General features: G+C 36.0%; 3 protein-coding genes and 1 pseudogene across 3 annotated transcripts; 2 read left to right on the top strand and 2 right to left on the bottom strand.

Annotated features, from left to right (window-relative positions):
* Nucleotides 1-716: 716 nt before the first annotated feature.
* Nucleotides 717-7275, bottom strand: LOC112519598 (carbon catabolite repressor protein 4 homolog 6). The gene is made up of 15 exons (XM_025127802.1): nt 7193-7275; nt 6571-7087; nt 6032-6198; nt 5194-5259; nt 4613-4665; nt 4399-4480; nt 4256-4299; nt 3844-3925; nt 3157-3249; nt 2990-3022; nt 2818-2906; nt 2076-2727; nt 1889-1974; nt 1124-1208; nt 717-1028 (listed from the first exon to the last, which is right to left on the bottom strand). Exons 1-15 carry the CDS (start codon nt 7268-7270, stop codon nt 954-956), a joined length of 2202 nt encoding a protein of 733 aa, XP_024983570.1. The 5' UTR covers nt 7271-7275; the 3' UTR covers nt 717-953.
* Nucleotides 7276-7866: 591 nt separating this feature from the next.
* On the top strand, nt 7867-9813 carry LOC112519599 (6-hydroxynicotinate 3-monooxygenase). The gene is made up of 4 exons (XM_025127803.1): nt 7867-8255; nt 8470-8774; nt 8858-9068; nt 9196-9813. Exons 1-4 carry the CDS (start codon nt 8004-8006, stop codon nt 9715-9717), a joined length of 1290 nt encoding a protein of 429 aa, XP_024983571.1. The 5' UTR covers nt 7867-8003; the 3' UTR covers nt 9718-9813.
* Nucleotides 9790-12206, bottom strand: LOC112519601 (annotated as a pseudogene).
* A 1853-nt stretch (nt 12207-14059) lies between these two features.
* On the top strand, nt 14060-16237 carry LOC112519602 (ubiquitin-conjugating enzyme E2 32). The gene is made up of 5 exons (XM_025127806.1): nt 14060-14234; nt 14881-15012; nt 15113-15197; nt 15393-15556; nt 15653-16237. Exons 1-5 carry the CDS (start codon nt 14127-14129, stop codon nt 16061-16063), a joined length of 900 nt encoding a protein of 299 aa, XP_024983574.1. The 5' UTR covers nt 14060-14126; the 3' UTR covers nt 16064-16237.
* Nucleotides 16238-19475: the final 3238 nt, after the last annotated feature.

Here is a 19475-nt window from a genome sequence, read left to right on the forward strand (position 1 = left end):
TAATTAATAATTAAAGATAGTGATATTCAAAATTTATTAATATTTAATTATCATTAATGGTAATAGATAATAATTAATATTAATTAGGGTTTAATTGAGAAAAATAAGAATAAGCTACCAAAATGCTAGTTCAAGTATTATTTGGATAAGCTAACTTATATGCTTCTAAGCATACATCCATAAAATAAGCTAGTGACATTAACAGGTCATAAACTCAAAATGTTGCTATAAATTATGTACCAAAAAGAATAGAACACCAGGTTTTTTAGTATGAGATGGATCCTTATCAGTTATCAAGATGTACTTTTTTTTCATTAGTTTTTTTCTAATGTGATTTTTGTAGCTTATTATTGTTGCTTATGATCAAATAGGGAAGTCTCTCGTCCATTTTAGGTGTTGTTTACTAAATGTTTACCAGGTAAACACTTACTGATATTACTTACCTTATCGAGTAAGCACTTACCGATATCACTTAATACTAGGTAAGAGGCGTAATAAAGAACGAGAGTCTTACTCTGTAAGTGGAAAAAAACGACTCCTTCCTGGTAAGCGCTTATCGGGTTTAACATGCTTACCAAGAATCCATTTTGATGGTCAACATTTCTAAATTATAAGATGAGGATAATTTCTCTTAACGGTAAGTGCTCACCTGGTAAACCAGCCTTAAAATGGTTAAAACTCAAAAAATAAAAACAAGGAAATAAAAAAGTCAATGTTACACAAACCAGCAATAGACAAGTTATGAAGTACGTACAAGGCAGTTAGCATACCATGGATTTGATGTCACGTCACTCAAAATATAAAAAAAAGAATAAATCCTTCATTCCCTTTTGCTCAAATAATCACAACAGGAATGTATATATAATATATACATACATTTGTGTTCCAGGTGAAGAATGATGTTTGAAGATCAAAAGAACTGGAACATGATATATAAATTAAAGATGTGTCTGCTACTCAACTTGTGATTTTGGCTCTTTATTGAAAGCCAATTTAGTAACCAGTGCAACATGATCACTTCCCCATCTCTGCAAACACAAATACAAATTATTTTAACATATATATATATATATATATATATATATCCCAAAGATAACATAAGAAATAAAATCCATTCCAATACCTTTGTAGGAAATCCAGGAGTCCATTGCATTGCATGTTTTGGTATAGGAGCAAGAACCTTCACAGTTTGGAGACCCTTGGATCGCCTGCATGCAAAAACAATAATAAATAAAACATTCACCATCATAACTGTAAGTAGTAACACCAACGACCAACTGCTTAGAAATCTACCAAACTCGCGCTTTCAGTCCTTCAAAGAGTTTCATTCTTGGAGTTCTGGTTCATCTCGATGGTATGCACATACAAGTAATCAAAGCAGTTTCTTTTTTTTATGCGCATGTACATACCGGACAAATTGCTTACAGATTACTTGTATGTACATGTGCATACCGTCCAGATGAATGGTGACTAAGGTGTTCCTTAGTTTTTCATTTTTTGTGGTTTTTCATGTTTGTATACATTTTTGTCCATAACCTGAGCCACAATGCTGTTCTTTTGTGTTCTGGAAGCTGGATAATTTACAAATTTTCTCCTCTTCAGCTCCAACCATGGCTCATTGTTTTGGAAGTACTTTTGTGTTGATATGTCCTATCAATTGTTGGACTTTACTACCTAGCTTATCATTTCTTTGTTTTATTGAATTTTCTTTCTTTTAAAAAAAATCAATAGCTAAAGAGGCTCAGAGGGGCATGTCTAAGTGGTTGGATCCTATTGCAATAATTTGAGGTCTGGCTCCAATCCCACATTTGAGTTATTGCTCACTGAAGATGTATGTTGTCTCCCTGTTTTGGAAAAAAAGAATAGCTAAAAAGAAATGGTCATTCACCAGATGTAATCAACTGTCCCCTGGAAACCTCTATGGTAGCTAGTCACTTGGGGTTCCCCATTTGAATCTCTTGTTCCTGAATAATCCTGCAAACATTAAGACAAAAAGCCAAGGATATTTTCTTATAATTTTCGTAAGATTTACGAAAACAAGATAAAAGGTGATAATGTCAGGATATATGATCCACCTTGACTTCCGAATATGTGCTTCTTAGTGTTAGAGGGTGTTCCATGGTTGTGCATTCTGAGCTGCCCGTCGCGGCCTCTATTTCCATAGGGGTCCAACCTGATGGGTCATAAGCAGGCTTCTGCACAAAAGCTTCATTACCTGTGCTAAAAGAACCGTCCAAAATGTCAGGAGTTCCTAAAGAGAGCTCAGCCTCAGAGGTCTCATTATCGTCCACAAAGTCAGATCCATCAGGGCCATGCAATGCAGACAAAAATGAAACAGAATCCTCGCCTACAGATACATCTTCTACAGCTTCTAGTGGTTCATCTGGGGATGTCGTCAGGATAGTCTCATCCACCAAAATATGGTCTTCACTTAAAGAGATGCCATCGCCAATTGCATCAGCTGGGACATTCTCCAAACTTTCTGAGGTGCAGTTTGCAGCATTGCCCTCACTTTCTTCTTTTGCCTCAAGTTGTGGAACGGTTTTTTTGTCTTCATGCATTGTATCAGTAAGTGAACTAGCAGATAAATCTGGCATGTCGGAAATACACTCAGGCTGACTACTCATAGAACACGTACTGTCCCCTTTTATGCCGGCTTCCTCCTTATGGACTTCCTGGTTATCAACCCTTCTGGGAGATTGAGTTGCATTATCAGTCGACTGAGTTCTACAAAAATATGTATGCTAGTTAATAATCACCTCTTAATTTTTAATTAGAATGACGTCCAAATAGAATTTGCGATATGATGATACATGCCTGATAGTATTTGTAAACGGCCTTTTGTGAGGAATTTCAGCAGACATTTGCCCGGATATCATATTCCTAGGCAGTTCAGACACATCCAACTGCATCAAGAGATAAAGTTAGCAAACAATAACAAACCGGAACTTCTAGTAATAGGTATGGAAAGAAAACAAGAATTCTAAACCTTTTGCTCCGATATGAAGTTGTACAATGAACTCTGAAGCAAAAGAAGGAATGAGTTATTGGGATGATAAAATCAATCAAATTTAAAGATGAAGAAAGTTTAGTCTAGAAGTCTCGAAATGTACAATGGAAGGATCGAAAAGAGAAACGAGAAAAGAGTTAAGATACCTTTGGGGTAGAGTTAAAATCTCCACAAAGAACCACAGGAGCATCATCCCAAAGCTTTGATGTAGCAAATGCCCTATCTAGAAGCACCCTAACCTATTGGTAAAAAATGAAGGAGATGTAACTTTAATGGACCAAAATAAAAATTTACGAGCATGAAAAAGTTGAACATCAGAAAGATTAGGAAAGCAATGGATCGTGCGTAACAACTGCTAAACATAATGAAATACATATACACTAGAACTGCTGATTCTGATATACAGAAATTATCTTAAAAGTAAGGACATTATTTAGCTTATGCAAAAAATAGGCACATAAGTTAACCGCAAACTGCCTTCAAATAAACAATTGATGCAACAAGTACAGCCAACAAACCCAGTCTCTTTTTTTAACCTTTTAGGAATTCCCACGTCCCATCTTCCCTAATCATCATCATCGACTTCAACGAGCTGCCTCTCAGGAAGTTTTAGTACTGGAATGCTCTTTAGAATAAGTAGGCAATACAAAATAAGCAAGGGTATATAGATCCAGGAAAAGGGAAAAGGGGGGCTGAGCCAGTAGAAAGCTCGTCTCTAATTAGTAAATATTAGTCTAGGACCAGAAAAAGCACATGGGTCACCATCAAATCAATTTGATATAAGGGAACAGAATATAAAGTACATTTTATATAGCTAACAGAATGGTTAATACCTGCCCAAGCTTGATCTCTCCCCTTCTAGGATTGTAAAGCACATGGATATTACATATGATGACTTTATTGTGACCTTCAGAGCTGCAGGCATGGTAATGGTTTTTATTCTCCATTGCAAAACTAAGAATCAACCATAAATCTTAAAGGGATTTTTTTATAGGCCAATCTACATACTAATTCTACATTCACCCATTTGATAAAAGAAATTATGCAAGGACCAAAAAATTAGAAGCTCCAGATGGTACATGTATACTTAGGTTTCTATTCATGATTTGTACACAATCAAAATAAATATATGTTATAAAGGAACACTGTTGGAATGCTGACCTGAACCAGAAGCTGAATAATTTATTTTCTGAAAGTTCAGTGATTCGTCAAAAAAGTACAAAAATGGAAGAATATGCTACTTACCATGCAGGCGGAGGCGATCCAGCTGAACATTTCTCATTCAGTGACTGTTCAATGTAAGAATAGTATTTAGTGAAATAATGAAATAATCCCGTATTTGTTTTGCAAGTGCAAGTTTAAAACAAATCATTTGAAGACCAACGCACCTCTAAAACACATATCTGTGCAACATTATCCCGCATTCCAAACTTATTGAACTCAATGGCTTCCTCATGGAGAAGCTTGAATCTATAATGAAAATTTTAAAATCAATATTAGCCGATTATAATTGCTGCATGCAATTAATATGAGCAAGTGTGTATAAAGCCCTATAAACATACATTTCATATTTAAAAGCATATGAAGAAAATAAAGGAATACCTTGATGAACGCCAAAATATTGCACAACCGTCAACTGGCTCACCAGTTCTCATCTGACAAATAGGACGAGAAAAATAAATAAACAAACAAACATTTCAAATTTCCACACTTAGAGAACAAATAGCAGCGAAATAAGTTACTAGACTGATACCTAGTTGTTTCCAAATACACCAATACCAAATACACTCAGTTTTTTTCCTCCAGTAATCTGAATTTTAAATCCGAAATAACACTTTCTGAAGCCTAAAAAATACTAAAATTTTATCATCATGGAAGCAGTGGGTCATTATAAGTCATAACAGTTATTTAAACTCTGAATAAACAGTTGCATTATTCTTAAGATGAAGACGATCACTCAAACAAGGATGAGTGAAGTTTAGTGCACAGTAGGTCAAATTGAAGGAAGTCTCATACAAATTGCTGGCTTGCTACTATAAATAAATTAACAAGAGTGAAGGGCTTCCTGCATCTTACAAAGTCTTGGATGCACAAAGTAACAGCCATCAAAGATAGCCTGGAAGTAAACTATATAAGGTGTAATCAATACACGACAAATTCATGACAGCACCCACAGCATTTACCTTCCAAATACCACTATATCCCCGAATTTTTAAGTCTTCTTCTAAATCCTGAAATTTATCAACCTCCTGCATAAACAAGAAAATTACTGTAAAGCAGGATTACTTCCAAATGAAGAACTATAGAAAAACAGAACCACTGCCAAAAAGGAAGGACCATGTATGCTTTAAATTCCATATAAAACGGCAAGGGCCGCTAGAATGTAAAAGGAAATAGGGAAGAGAGAATAGGATTATTGTTCTTGTGTAATGGTGTGGCAAACATAATCTAAAGAAGGTAAGAAACAAATTAAGCAAATTCAGCCTGTTATGTGGTCCGCAGAGGAAGATGTTGAGTCGGACATACCTTTCAGCAATAGAGATCAATAACCAACTGTCCAAGTTAATGATAAGGCTGATTGTTCTCTATAGCTTTTGAGAATCATAAACAGAGGAGTTGCAGAAAAGAGAAATCAACATTAATCGGGACCCGGACATAAAAAAAAAAACACCGTCTAAAAGTAGCGTCAAGTCAAAGCTATAATTAGCTACTTGAAAGTTGGAACCCAAAACTCAGAAGCAAGCAAAGACACAATTAGGAGATTCAATAGAGCTACTCCAAAAGATATCCCTATAACTCCTTTTAAGAAAGGATGTGCCATTGTTTCTGCTAAAGAGATGGCTAACAGCCTAACACTGAAGTTCTACATGCACACACTTGACTCTAACTACTGTCCAACAATTTTGCAACCTTTTTTGGGTAAAGAACAAATTTAATGACTTGTGATATACACTGACGGTATCATGCAATTATGAAAGTTGAACCGAACTAGGACAACAAAGCATGAAACAGAGTTACAACCTGAAAGCAAAGTATATCAGCTGACCATAATCCCAGCTCAAACATAATATTTTTCTTCCGAAACTCCCAATCCAAAACATGGCGAGGTATGTGAAAGTAAAGTTTGCCTCGATGATTAATAGCCAGGTAATCAGCGAGTATATTGTACGAAAGGACTGTAAACCGCTCTGCAAATAATGTCGACAATATGTCAATGCCAAACTAGAACGAAGTTAAAGAATTTTACAACAGTTCAAGTTGATATCTAAACAAGAAAAAGCCAAAATATTGGAGAAGCACCTTAAGTCAAAATCCCCATTGCTAGGCAATTCTTTAGAGATTAGAACCTTGACTATACCAATTACTATGGTTTATTGATTCTTTTCTTAAACCATATCAATTCTTTAAGTTCATATCAATTTCCAAACAGGTAATATTGATTTAAAAAACCAAGTGGAAAAGATAACCTCTTTTACTATTACTGTGCTTGCAGAAAATGCTACTAACAAAATACTCTAATCAATATTTGAAAAAAGACATGGCGCAACTAATGTAATTACCACAACTAGGAGGAGGCCCTGGTTTCGCGTATTCCCAATTACGATAGTCCAAGGGTTTAGACGGCCGCTGCCGAGACCGCTGTTGTGGCCGGAACTGTCCAAAAGGCTGTGGTGGCTGTCCTTGCGGCCGAAACTGTTGGTTCTGATCAAAACTCGGCTGCTGTTGTCCCTGATTGTATAATGGAGGTGGCCGGAACTGTTGGTTTGGATTAAAATGCGGCTGCGGTTGTCCATGCCGCCAAAACTGTTGATTTTGATTGTAGAGAGGTGGTGGCGCGAATTGTTGGTTCGGATTCAAATACGGTGGAGGTGGTTGTCCACGTGGCTGAAAGGATTGATTCTGATTGAAAGGTGGATCGGAATTAGGTCGAAAACGGAAACGCGGCGGCCTAGGATTACAATCAGGCCGGAATTCACGATTAGGATCGTCATTACCATTGACGATGTTGTCAGTAACGGGAGCATAGGGACGATTTGAGAATCCTCGGCCGCGCCATTGATTCCGGCCGCCTCTGTACTGTCATGTACAACAACAATAAAAACTCAATTAGTAGCAGGTGGAAATTTAAATCAAGTGTTGTTGAGAATGAGTGAGTGTATGTTTATGTGATATGATGATTACGGAGGATGAAGGGCGGAGGGACATGGCGGCTGCGGTGGGGAGGAACTGCAGGGAAGGGGAGGAGCGGTTCTTCAACATTGACGGTGCCCCGGGATCTAGCGCGTTAGGCGCTCCTGTCAAACATTATATTTACACTCTCAGTCCCCTGAATTTTTACTCATTTTAATTCAAAGTTGTTTTCCAATCTGGTATTCATCTCATTCTCATACGAGGTTGGGTTCTCAAGAGAATTAACAGTCGTGACGAGGATGTGAGCATCAAATCTTCATTTTACATTTAAATGTTTTTTTATCGAAATTTTAACAAATTTACATTTGTAAAAGTGATTAAATGTATCTAAAAGTTTATGATATTGACTTGGATAAATTTGAAAACAAAGATAGATGAATGTAGTTGAAAATTTTGAGTTAGATTAAAAAGTCAAGTCATCCAAAGGCTCGAAGGTGTTCTTATCGTTCTCACAATAACTCGATTTGTAAGATCTCACATCGAATGGGGAGGAGAACGCCTTATAAGTAACTTGATACATGCTTTATTAGACACATTTTAAAAACATGAGTTCAGGTTTTAATCACCACTTGCAACTTCCCTTTTCTTTCTGTTTTTCCATCTAAAACACCATCCTCATCTTCTCTTTCCTAATTTTAATTTGTGATGAAAAAAGTCTACATGTTGCTTTCTACTTCTTATTTTGGTTTAAAGGAAAGTTTTAAACCCATTGATGATAAGTAGAGGGACTTAAAGATATTAAATTATATCTTGTGGCCAAAACGACGACGTCCTCCTATCTGCAGAGGTGAGGTGAGGTGGGATGAGAGACGGCAAGGGAAGGGCGGTGGTGGTCGGAGGAAGCATAGCAGGACTTTGCTCCGCCCACGCGCTGCTATCGGCGGGATGGCAAGTGGTGGTGCTGGAGAAAACCACCGCTCCTCCTACCGGAAGTCCAACCGGCGCCGGCCTAGGTCTTGATCCTTTATCTCGAACAGTAATCAATTCATGGCTTCCACAGAAACAATCGGATAATCTTCTCAACAATCAAACCTTACCCCTCACAATCGATCAGGTATATATGATATAATACTTTTCCCCAAACATATTACTACTTCATATATTTTACTCTGATACAAATATCATATAATTTGCAAAAAGTCGTTTAGAGCTGATCATCATCTTCATTTTTCGGTGGACTTTTCTTCGTAATTCATCCGGATCTAGGGTTTTGATTTGCAACTTAACAATTATGTGGAAATATCTTCTTGGTTTATGTTTCATCACAGAATCAAGCTACTGATTCAGAAAAGAAGATCACTCGAAAGTTGACAAGAGACGAAAGCTTCAATTTCAGGGCTGCATACTGGTCTGATCTCCATGGTCTCTTATATAAAGCACTACCTCCAGATATATTCCTCTGGGGTCATATGTTCTTATCCTTCCATGTATCTGATAACAATAAATCTGTTGAGGTTCAAAGTCAAGTTCTTCAAACCAGCAATGTTGTTAAGATTGTAGGTGATTTGTTAGTTGCAGCAGATGGTTGTCTGTCTTCTATTCGCCAAACATTCCTTCCTGATCTTAAATTAAGGTTTGTGTTCCAAAATCAATCTCAAGTTCTTATCCTTAACGTGTTTGTTTCTTCAAGTTCTGCTTTTAAATTAATGGATGTAGGTATTCGGGTTACTGTGCTTGGAGAGGGGTGTTGGATCTTTCTAGTAACGAAAAATCCGAAATTTTTGTTGCACTGCAAAAGGTTTATGCTGATCTGGGGAAGTGTCTATATTTTGACTTGGGTTCTGGAACTCACAGCGTTTTTTACGAGCTTTTGAACCAAAGGATCAATTGGATTTGGTACATCAATCAACCCGAGCCACAACGGAAGGTTGTCGCTTCAAATCCCTCTTTCCATTTGCAGCATTAAAAGAAAAAAGAACTCTCAATTTGGTGAATCATGTGTTCATATGAGACACATTGGGCTAATTTTGTTTGCATTTCATTGAAATTGTTAGGGGAATTCTGTAACGATCAAAGTAAGCGACAATATGATCAAGAAAATGCAAGAGGAAGCAGAGAAAGTATGGGTGCCTGAACTGGTGAGGGTCATAAAAGAAACCAAAGAACCATTCTTGAATGTGATATACGATTGCGATCCTTTAGAACAGATCGTTTGGGACCGTGTGGTGCTTGTTGGAGACGCGGCTCACCCGACAACACCCCACGGTTTGCGAAGCACAAACATGTCTGTATTGGATGCAGCAGTTCTAGGTCAATGTCTCATGAAATCCGGAGTTGAAAACTTATCCGCTGGTTTAAAAGAGTATCAGTCCATTCGGGTTCCCGTCACCTCAAAGCAAGTTCTACATTCACGAAGGCTGGGACGGATGAAACAGGGTCTAGTTTTGGCTGATGGGAAGGTTTTTGATCCCAAAACTTGTAATCTAGAAGAATGCAGAGATCTTCAACAGAAAAATATGCCGGGGTTTAACGACATGCCTCCAGTTTTCAGTAGGATAGCTACAAGTAAATACTAATTGAAACTGTACAAAGTTTTATTGTATTGAAAGCTGTATAATTAAGTTGGGGACAATTCATGAATCCTCGTGGATCAGCCTTATTTCCTTCATTCAGCCTCGAACCTTTTTTGCAAATTTGCAAGCGTCTTTAGTATTTCTTGGAACGTTGGTCGGGACCATGGTTCGCTGAGCAAAAAAGGAAAGTTGTCGATCATCTGTTCATTACAGATAGTATTTTGTAGACACTTGAATGAAATGGAACCATGTTAGAGAGAGTGAGACTAACTTGCACCAACAGCTTTTGATTAGAGAAGCCCACAGTGGATCCACATCTGTTGGAATCTCTAGTCGTTTACCCTTGAATCCCACGGCTGCAATAACCTGCAAGTATCAAACTTGACTTGAATTTTTGTTTTGATCATTTATTGATAACCAAATTAATCTTTATAGCAAAAGCCACAAATATATGGATATTTCAGAAATATTGAATCTTATTCTTGAGAAGAACATACCTGTGCCGGATTAAGACTCTCCCAAGGGATTTTCTCCCTAGTAATTTCCCACAATATTACGCCGTAGCTGAATACATCGGCCCTAAATTAAGATTGACGACAAATATGGGATCAAAAAATTCATTGACGAAAAGAGAAATCAGTTATTCCTTACTTTTCATTCGATGGCTCATCCCGAAGAATTTCTGGCGCCATCCATTGAGGCTACAGAAGCAGATCTCACGGGCATCATAAAAACAGTCATCATCCAAATTTCAATTCTTATACGTAATACTTACGGAGATTATGATAATGTAAATGGTAGTATAGGGTTACCATTGCTATCCTTGTGATTACCTTAATGTATAGTTGTTGCTTGATACTGGAAAGACCCAAGTCACCAACCTAAAACATCATCATATCATATGAATTAAACATGGAGAGTTTTGAAGAGTAATTAGTATAATATATATATACCTTGAGGGTCCAATTGTTATGAATAAAAAGATTTGAAGAATTCAATTCACGGTGAACAATGGGTGGTTTGCGATGATGAAGATAACTCATACCTTTTGCCTGAAAAGTAAGAATCAATTAATTAAATGTGGATAGAAATTAGTAATTAGTAATTAGTAATTAGTAATTAGCATGAATGGTGCTTACGACATCCACTGCCATACCAAGACGAATTCTCCAATTTAATTGGGATGGATTTGGGTGAAGCATCTGAAACAAACTTCCACTACATATAACACAAAACAAACAAGTCGATGGTTATTTAAATTAGAGGTGACGACTGATGTTGTGGATTGAAGAACCAACCGTGGAAGGAGCTCCGTGACAATGCCCAGAGGTTGAGGTGAAATTACGGCACCGATCAAGACCAAAATATTTGGGTGTCGAAGCCTTTTAATCAGAGATACCTTCACAAACCAAAATGTTGTTTAAACCAACTGTAAAGTTAAAATCATATATATATGTAATTACCTCATTTTTAAACGATCGAATCACATCATCTGGATACTCTTGCTGCTCAAATAACGTCACTGCAACATCCTGCACCAATTAAATCAAATTCTTACAACTAAAACTAAAACTAAAATTCAAAATCACAACATGGAGTAGGGGATGGAGAACATACTGATCCATACCACAACGCATGTATACAGTCCCATACGAACCTGTAAAAGTATATATATATATATATAGTTCTAGTCTTAATTTGTCAAATGTCTTTAAATTACCATTCAAATTTAATGTAATAAGTATCTACATTTGTTTCTAATACCTTGGTGTAGACATTGTTCTCTAATGTTCAAGTCCTCTAACAAGATTTCATAATACCGACTGTCAGTCTCTCCTTCCTCTCTACTTGAGCTATGGTTATCATGTAACGAAGAAAACCACAACCCTGAATCCTCCATCTCAAGTAATTCTCCATTTTCTAGGTTTTCCTTAATCTGTAATTCATTAAACAAGACTTATGTCTCAAAATCTGTAATTCATTAAACAAGACTTATGTCTCAAACTTTATATTAAAAAGATGAACTAAATCTAAATTGAAAATCTACAACTTACTTGATATTTAAGTGCGTTTTCAAGTTCTCTCACGATTTCAGTCATTGATGGGCGTTTTACGCGATCTATCTGCAAACATTGATATGCGATTGTTGAGAACGTTTCTAAACACTTTGTTGAGATTTGGTCCTTTAGACTACCGTCAATAATCAAGTCTAGTTTCTTTTCTTCGTAGTGTTGTTGTGCCAATCTTGCCAAAAATGGTCCAATTTCTTTGTAAGTTTGTACACAAAGTCTTCCACAAAGAACTTCAAACAGCACTACCCCAAAAGAGTAGACGTCAGATTCTTTTGTCAAGAAGCCTGTATTCAAGTACAGTGGATCGCAATAACCAATTGTTCCTACGCCATTAGAGACAAGAAAGGAGAATTGTTGGTTAGCAGGGCCAAATTTGGAAAGACCAAAGTCTGAAATCTTAGCTTTCCAATTTTGGTTCAACAATATGTTAGAACTCTTAGGGGCCGTTTACCAAATACTTACCCGAGTAAGTACTTACCAAATCATGTTATCTCACCGGATGAATATGGTAAGGACCAAAAATCTTATCAGGTAAGAGCGAGACAAATACCATGAATCTTACCCGGTAAGTGAGAGCGACGCCTCTTACCACGGTAAGCGCTTACCGGGTAAATTGTTGCATAGGATGTCGTTTTAATAGACTAAAATCTTACCCGGTACGTAAACAATATTGTTAAATTTTACCGATAAACACTTACCGGGTAAGTGTTTGGTAAACGGCCCCTTAATATCACGATGCAAGACTCTCTGTTGGGTCCCATCAGGATCATGAAGGTATTGTAGTCCACGTGCAGCCCCAATGCATATACGAAGGCGTTGCATCCAGGAAAGATCGTGTCTATTTAGACACAGATCAAGACTTTTGTTAGGTAGATACTCGTACACAAGGATTTTCTCACCACTCTCATCACAAAAGCCTAATAGAGAGACGAGATTTTCATGTTTGTAATGAGAAAGCATCATGATCTCTTTCCAAAACTCAGGGGCTCCTTGCCCAAGTGCAGTATCTAAGCGCTTTATAGCAACGGTGGTTAACCCCGTGGACAGGAGAAGTTCTCCTTTGTAAACCTTCCCAAATCCACCTCGGCCGATGAGGTCGTTGTCATTGAAGTTGTGGGTGGTCGATTTTAGATGTTGGAGTGGAATTTTGAGATGATCAAACTCTTTGATGGAAGACATTATTTTGATGACAAGAAGAAAAAGAGGAAAAGAAATATATTAAGAGCTTCTTCAACCACCAAGAAATGTACATCTCAATATGCATTCCAACAAGATAATATATAAAAATACCTTTATTCATAAAGAATATTGTATTGTTCCAAAGGTAAACAATATATATATAATGGTAGATGTAGGGACCAATAATTAATATTCTTTTTTTCTACTTTTATGTTGAGCTTATTTATTAATACCTCTTAATAATAGTCCATCTCATATTCCTTCTCCAACGAGAATGGAACATGCAAACCTGTCCTCCCCACACCACCATTACTGTGATGCAGACCCGGATCAAAAACCCCTGCATTTCCTCAATATGATTGAAACCCTCCTCCACCTACTGTCAACCATCTTTCTTTTTCTCCTCTACCCCAACTTATTCATAATCAGCAATACAAATAATCAGACTTAAATACATTGATTCTTGCTATAAAAAATGTTAGGTACACCTCTAAATACATTGACGTATGACAAAACATACTTGGTGATTAACACTTTGAAAAAAGAATACCAATAATTAGTTTTCCCGTCCATATTTTTTTTTTTTCTATAAGGGTATCTAGTTTATGTCCAAAATAATTCTAGCAAATTGCGACTACAAGTCCTGATAAACTTAGAAGTGTTGTGGAAGATCTCATCTATCCTATGTTCGAATCCAGACGCTGTTAAGCCCTCATGACGATGGAGGTTCACTTGTGATAACACCAAATCATTCCTAATAGCAGAAAATTAATCAATACACATAAGCTGACCCAAAATTAACCGGTTACAAAAAAACATATATATTAGGACCGTAAACCATCGTACACTTAACTATCGTCATTTAAATCCCCAAAAATCCAAATCATGCGTCAAGAGAAAATTTTGCAAGAATCATATTTACCAAGAAGAAACAATAGATTTAGTGGTTTGGCTAAAATAATCCTGCACCAACCATCAGTTGCCACGTCATCCAAGCGACGTGTGAGTCAATGCCTGCTCCATTTCTATTATTTGGGTTTCTTAAGAGATTTTTCTTTTTCTTGTTCCCACTTTCCTCCTTCCGATTCTCCTCTCAATCTCGAATCATTCTTTGTTAAATCAGATTTATTTGATTGCTGCTAACAAAAAGAAGAAGCAACAATGGCAGATAAATATAACATGAAGAATCCATCTGTGAAAAGGATTTTGCAGGAGCTAAAAGAGATGCAATCAAACCCAACTCACGATTTCATGAGCCTTCCTCTTGAGGTAATCTAATTGAATTTTTGATAAAATATTCAATTTCATCTCTCTTTTTCTTTTTGTGTGGAGTAATTATAACAATATTCTCTATTTTTCGAGATTGGGTATAGTTAGGGTTTGTATTAATTTGATCGGATTTTGTTCGATTGTAGCTGAAAGTATGTTCTTTGGTTAATTCATTGGTGTTGTTGGTTTGATTCAACATTATATCAATTGTGATTGTTTGAAGATTAAAAACTTCCAAAATGTGTAAGCGGATTTTTTGAATTTCATGAAATTTTCCTGGTTGTTTTTTTTTTTTTTTTTGGGATTAAAATCTAGGGTTGAGTTATTTGAAATTATCATGTTTTTAGATGATTCCATGGTGGATTTGCTTTTATTTCAACTAAGAGTCATTGTTCTGGCCTTCAAATGTGTTCTATCCAGCTTCTTTTCTCTTGATTAGAGAAGTTGGCAACAAAATTTGACATTTGAATGCCAAATAGATTACTTCTTCAAACTTGAATCTGATACGAGTTATTAGGGTTTTTGGGGAAGGATTCTTCAAGTTCAGGACAAGGATAATAAAATAGACATTCAAATGTCAAATAAACATCATAATCGATGCTGAACTTCAATGGTATATAAGTAGGTTATATATTTCTTTATGCAGGAGAATATCTTTGAATGGCAATTTGCAATTAGGGGACCAGGTGAGACTGAATTTGAAGGAGGAATTTATCATGGCCGAATTCAATTGCCTTCAGAGTACCCATTCAAACCACCATCTTTTATGTTGTTGACGGTAATCCTTCTTTTTTAACTCTAAATCAGTATTTGCCTTCCAAATTGACCACGTTTAGTTATATGAACTAATCGTACAAGCCTATTTGTTCCTGATTCAGCCAAATGGGCGCTTTGAAACTCAGACGAAGATATGCTTGAGCATATCAAATCATCATCCTGAACATTGGCAACCATCATGGAGTGGTAAGTATCTGATTTTGACCCGTCTTTATCTGGTCAAACGGGTCATTGCCCGAACTCAGAATTCAACATGATTTTGGGTTTCACTAGTTTAACATAGGACCTTTGCTGTCCTCGGCCTAAATCTATGTCGATTTTAGATCTTGCAAGTGACTTGTAAAGTTATATATGCAGTGGAACTGATCTCTTGACTTGCAGTTAGGACTGCTCTAACAGCACTAATTGCATTTATGCCGACGGACCCGAAGGGTGCTTTGGGCTCGTTAGACTACAAAAAAGAAGAGAGGCGTGTTCTTGCAGTTAAATCCCGTGAAGCTGCCCCAAAGTTTGGTTCTCCAGATCGTCAAAAGCTCATTGATGAGGTTATTTGATAACTGTTAAGCTTTTCATTTTAGTCATTCCTCGACTTTTATGGTGAAAAAAATGGTTTTTAACTTTGATGAAATTCTTATTTGCAGATTCATGAGTACATGATGAGTAAGGCACCCCCAGTCCCCCCACCCAACTCCCTCGAATCTTCAGAACCACCACCTGTCTACACAGAACAATCCGGTGAAGCTCGAGCGAGTCCCCGAAAAGCGAACACAGAGATAACTGAAGCCGAAGAACAACATGAAGCTCCCGCAAAGGAGAAGATAGAAGCTGAAAGCTCAAAGGTATCAGAGCAAATTGCTCCTGTTGTTCCTTGTGCTGCACCGGCAATGGTGCAGCAGCAGGAAGCGATGAAACCGGTTGTGGTTCAGAAAGCGGGTGATGAGCGGCTCTTCACGTGGGCAGCTGTGGGACTGGCGGTGGCTATTGCTGTGCTTCTGTTGAAGAAGTTCATGAAAGCTAGTGGTCATGGTGCAATGTTCATGGGTGAATCTTGAAGGGTGAAAATCATCTTTCAGGCATTCGAATGAATGAATATATACGGCTGAATTTTCGTAAAATGCTGGTGTCATCTTTTTATTTATATTTTTTGTTTTGGTAATGTGTGTATATATATATTATATGAAATGAATTGTTATAGAAAGAAGTAGTTGTTGCTCTTGGGGGTTTTAGTTGCCAAAATAATGAAACACTATATCTTAATTTAAAAGAAAATCAACCCATTTACCATTAAAATAAAAAGATGAATCCAAATAGTCTGTGTAGCATAGCATAAACAAACATGGGTTCAAAATGGATCCTAAAAAGTGGGACATTGCTGCTTACGTATACTAATTCAAAATTTCTATCTATCTACTTTAAAAATAAAATAAAGAAATAAAAAATATTATATTCAACACCCCCAATATATGAAATTACAATCAGATCAATATTTTATACGTTGTTATTTAAGTTTGAACATAATAAATAAATGTTACATTCCCAACTCTATTTCTGACTCCTCCCAACAATTCGTTTAGAAGCAATATAATAATAGATTAATGTGAAGGATTTATTTTGGAAAACATAGGTATAAACATTGATTGAGATGGAGGTGAAGGGTTCATGAATCAATCATCAATGATGTTGATGGACCATATCAACAATGGCAAGACAATTGCTTGTCATCTTTGTGATCTTGTCGTCATAAGTAGCCAATGGAAATGTTTTCCCCAAATATTCGTCTCGACAATCTTCCATTTCCGACAACACCGCCTTAAGCATCGAGTTCATACGTTCCATATCCTTACACCCCAACGCCTTCATCGCTTCTTGGAAATCGCTCAACGCGTTATCGTAGCTGTCTTTGCAACTTTTAAGGATCTTTGTTTCGTCTTTTGGATTTCCCGGTGTGTTGGAGAGCCTCTGAGCGTTGATGGAACCGAGTTTGATCAACCATGCCGTCGATTTCATCGTCCTATCCAAGATGGTGGAGATGTCGGAATCTCCCTTGAGGAAGGGGGAGACGGTGGAAATGCATTGGTCGGGATACTCGGTTTTGCGGCATACGTTGTTCACCGTGATATTGGTGTCAAGGAGGTTAGTAGACGGGGGATTTGACGATGGAAGTGAGTGGAGGGGTGTTGGTCGAAGCGATTCGGATGTTCCTCGATAGGGTATGGATAGCATTGTTGGTGAGGATTGGGATTGGGATTGGGATTGGGATTGGGTGGGTGGTTCAGAGATGGAACGGAAGGACAGATGCATGGCGCGAGCCCATGTTTCTAGGCGCGGTACGAGTACAGGGGGAGTAGGGGAGGTGAGATAGTGATAAGTTTTGTGGGGTTCCGAGAGTGAAAAAGGGAAGATTAATAGAGCAAACCAAAAGAAAAGGAGAAGGGACGTGTTGTTGAATTCCATTACAATAAAAGATGGGAAATGAAGTGACAAGAAATGAAGCAGAAAACAAGAATTAGTAGTAGTTGTTAAAACAATTAGGGAGAGAAGGAGATGGAATGTAGGGAAATAAATTGCCAAATGGCCTGCGTCTCTTCATACCTTTCTTTCAACCACTAACTCATTCATTGCTTTTGGAATGACCCTATCCCTTTTTTATTACACTTCATTTTGTAATTTCCATTTCCATTTCCATTTCCATTTCACATAAATCAAATTACTAAAAAAACCCTTTAACCCGAACCTCAATCGCTTGCTTATTCACATAACTTTCTGGATGCCACATATTTTTTTCTTTCACTTTTACATAACCTAAAATGTCGGTGGTGTAAATCAACAAAATTGATAAATGTCTATTTGTTGGATGAAATCACAGAATTCTCCTTTTAGGGTGTGTGAATGTGAATATAGAATTTTTTTTTACTTACGGGGGGCCTATTATACGTATTGAGAACCAAACCAATTAGAGCAGGGCTATATTTGTCAAAGTGCAGGATCAGTGGTGGTTAGGGCCCATGCTTACAAGTGTTGTAAATTCTGCAATTGAAGTTGTACTTCTCATTTACCTAACCTGTATCACACGTGCATGGATGGAACCATTCATGCACCCCTTCATAAACCTACCAATTTCAGTTTTTTATTATATTTTTGCAAATCCTGAAATTATTTTTATAAAAATCAACATTTGATCTAATAGAAAAACGTTTACTTAAATACTTACTTTTGTAAGTGTTTATCGGTTTAATTATCTTATAGAGTGGATATAATAAAGACCGAGAGAGAGTTTTATTCGATAAATAAAAATGATAGACTCTTTCATAATAAATATTTATTAGATCTAAGATATTTGATAACTAAAAAGATAAGTGAGAATGATCTTAAATATATTTCTTGAAAATGAAATTTAGAGTAAGTTAATCATTAGGTTGTGTTCAAAAATTAATTGATAAATGAATCGTTACACTAATTTTAGTTATAAAAAAAATATGAGTTGTTTGGTAATAAAACAATTGATAAGTAAAAGTAATAATAAAAGATAGTTAAATTTAATTTAAAACCAAATATATTCCTAAAGTAGTTTTTGAAAGAGATAAAGGTTGTTAATTTATGGACCTTGGCGTAGATACTAATGCTAATGCTATATACCTTTGACTTGTCATTGTCCAATCAATGGTTTGCCATCACAAATGCTTGCATTTCACAATTTTTAATCCAACAACATACATTTTTTAAAAATACAAAGTTTGGCAATTTTGTTGTTTTTGAGGGTTTTCTGAAGAAAAATAAAAATAAAATAGGAGGGAAAGTGAAATCTTTTAAATTTGAAAATATTAACATAAGAGAGAAATAATTTTTTTATCATATTCTACCATTAAAAACCCTTTAAAATAAATATTTGTGAAAAAAATAATAATACTTTATTAAATATTTTGATAATATAATAGATGGTGTAATCTTGTTATATTGTTTTCATCTGAAAATATTTTTGAGCCATTAATAACCGTTAAAAAAATGAAGATTTTGGTTTTAAATAAAAAAATCTTGTGGTTCGTGTTCCATGAAATATATTGTAAATGTTATTTTAATGATAGTTTATGTACATATTTATAAAATAAAAGTTATATAGTTTGTTATGTTCTTTAATATTAAAAAGATATATATATATATATATGTTTCAAATAAATTTTTAATAAAATATTAAAAAGTTAAAAGTTATGAAGACCAAATCTTTATTAAAATTTAAAAACATGGCATCCTGTTTAGTGGAGAAAAGTATTGAATCAAAATTGTAGTTTTATATAAAATAAATTACGGTAACATATTTTTAAAATCATAACATGTTCATAACTTTCTTCACCTCCCTTGGCCATTATATCTTATCTAAATACTACATTAATTTATAAATAAAAATAATGTATTTTTTTGAATGATACCTCTAGAAATCCAGGATAATTTTGTAGGATTCAATTTCAA

The sequence above is a fragment of the Cynara cardunculus genome, assembly GCF_001531365.2.
Source record: "Cynara cardunculus var. scolymus isolate 2C chromosome LG 10, CcrdV1, whole genome shotgun sequence".
In the NCBI taxonomy this organism is placed as follows: Eukaryota; Viridiplantae; Streptophyta; class Magnoliopsida; order Asterales; family Asteraceae; genus Cynara; species Cynara cardunculus.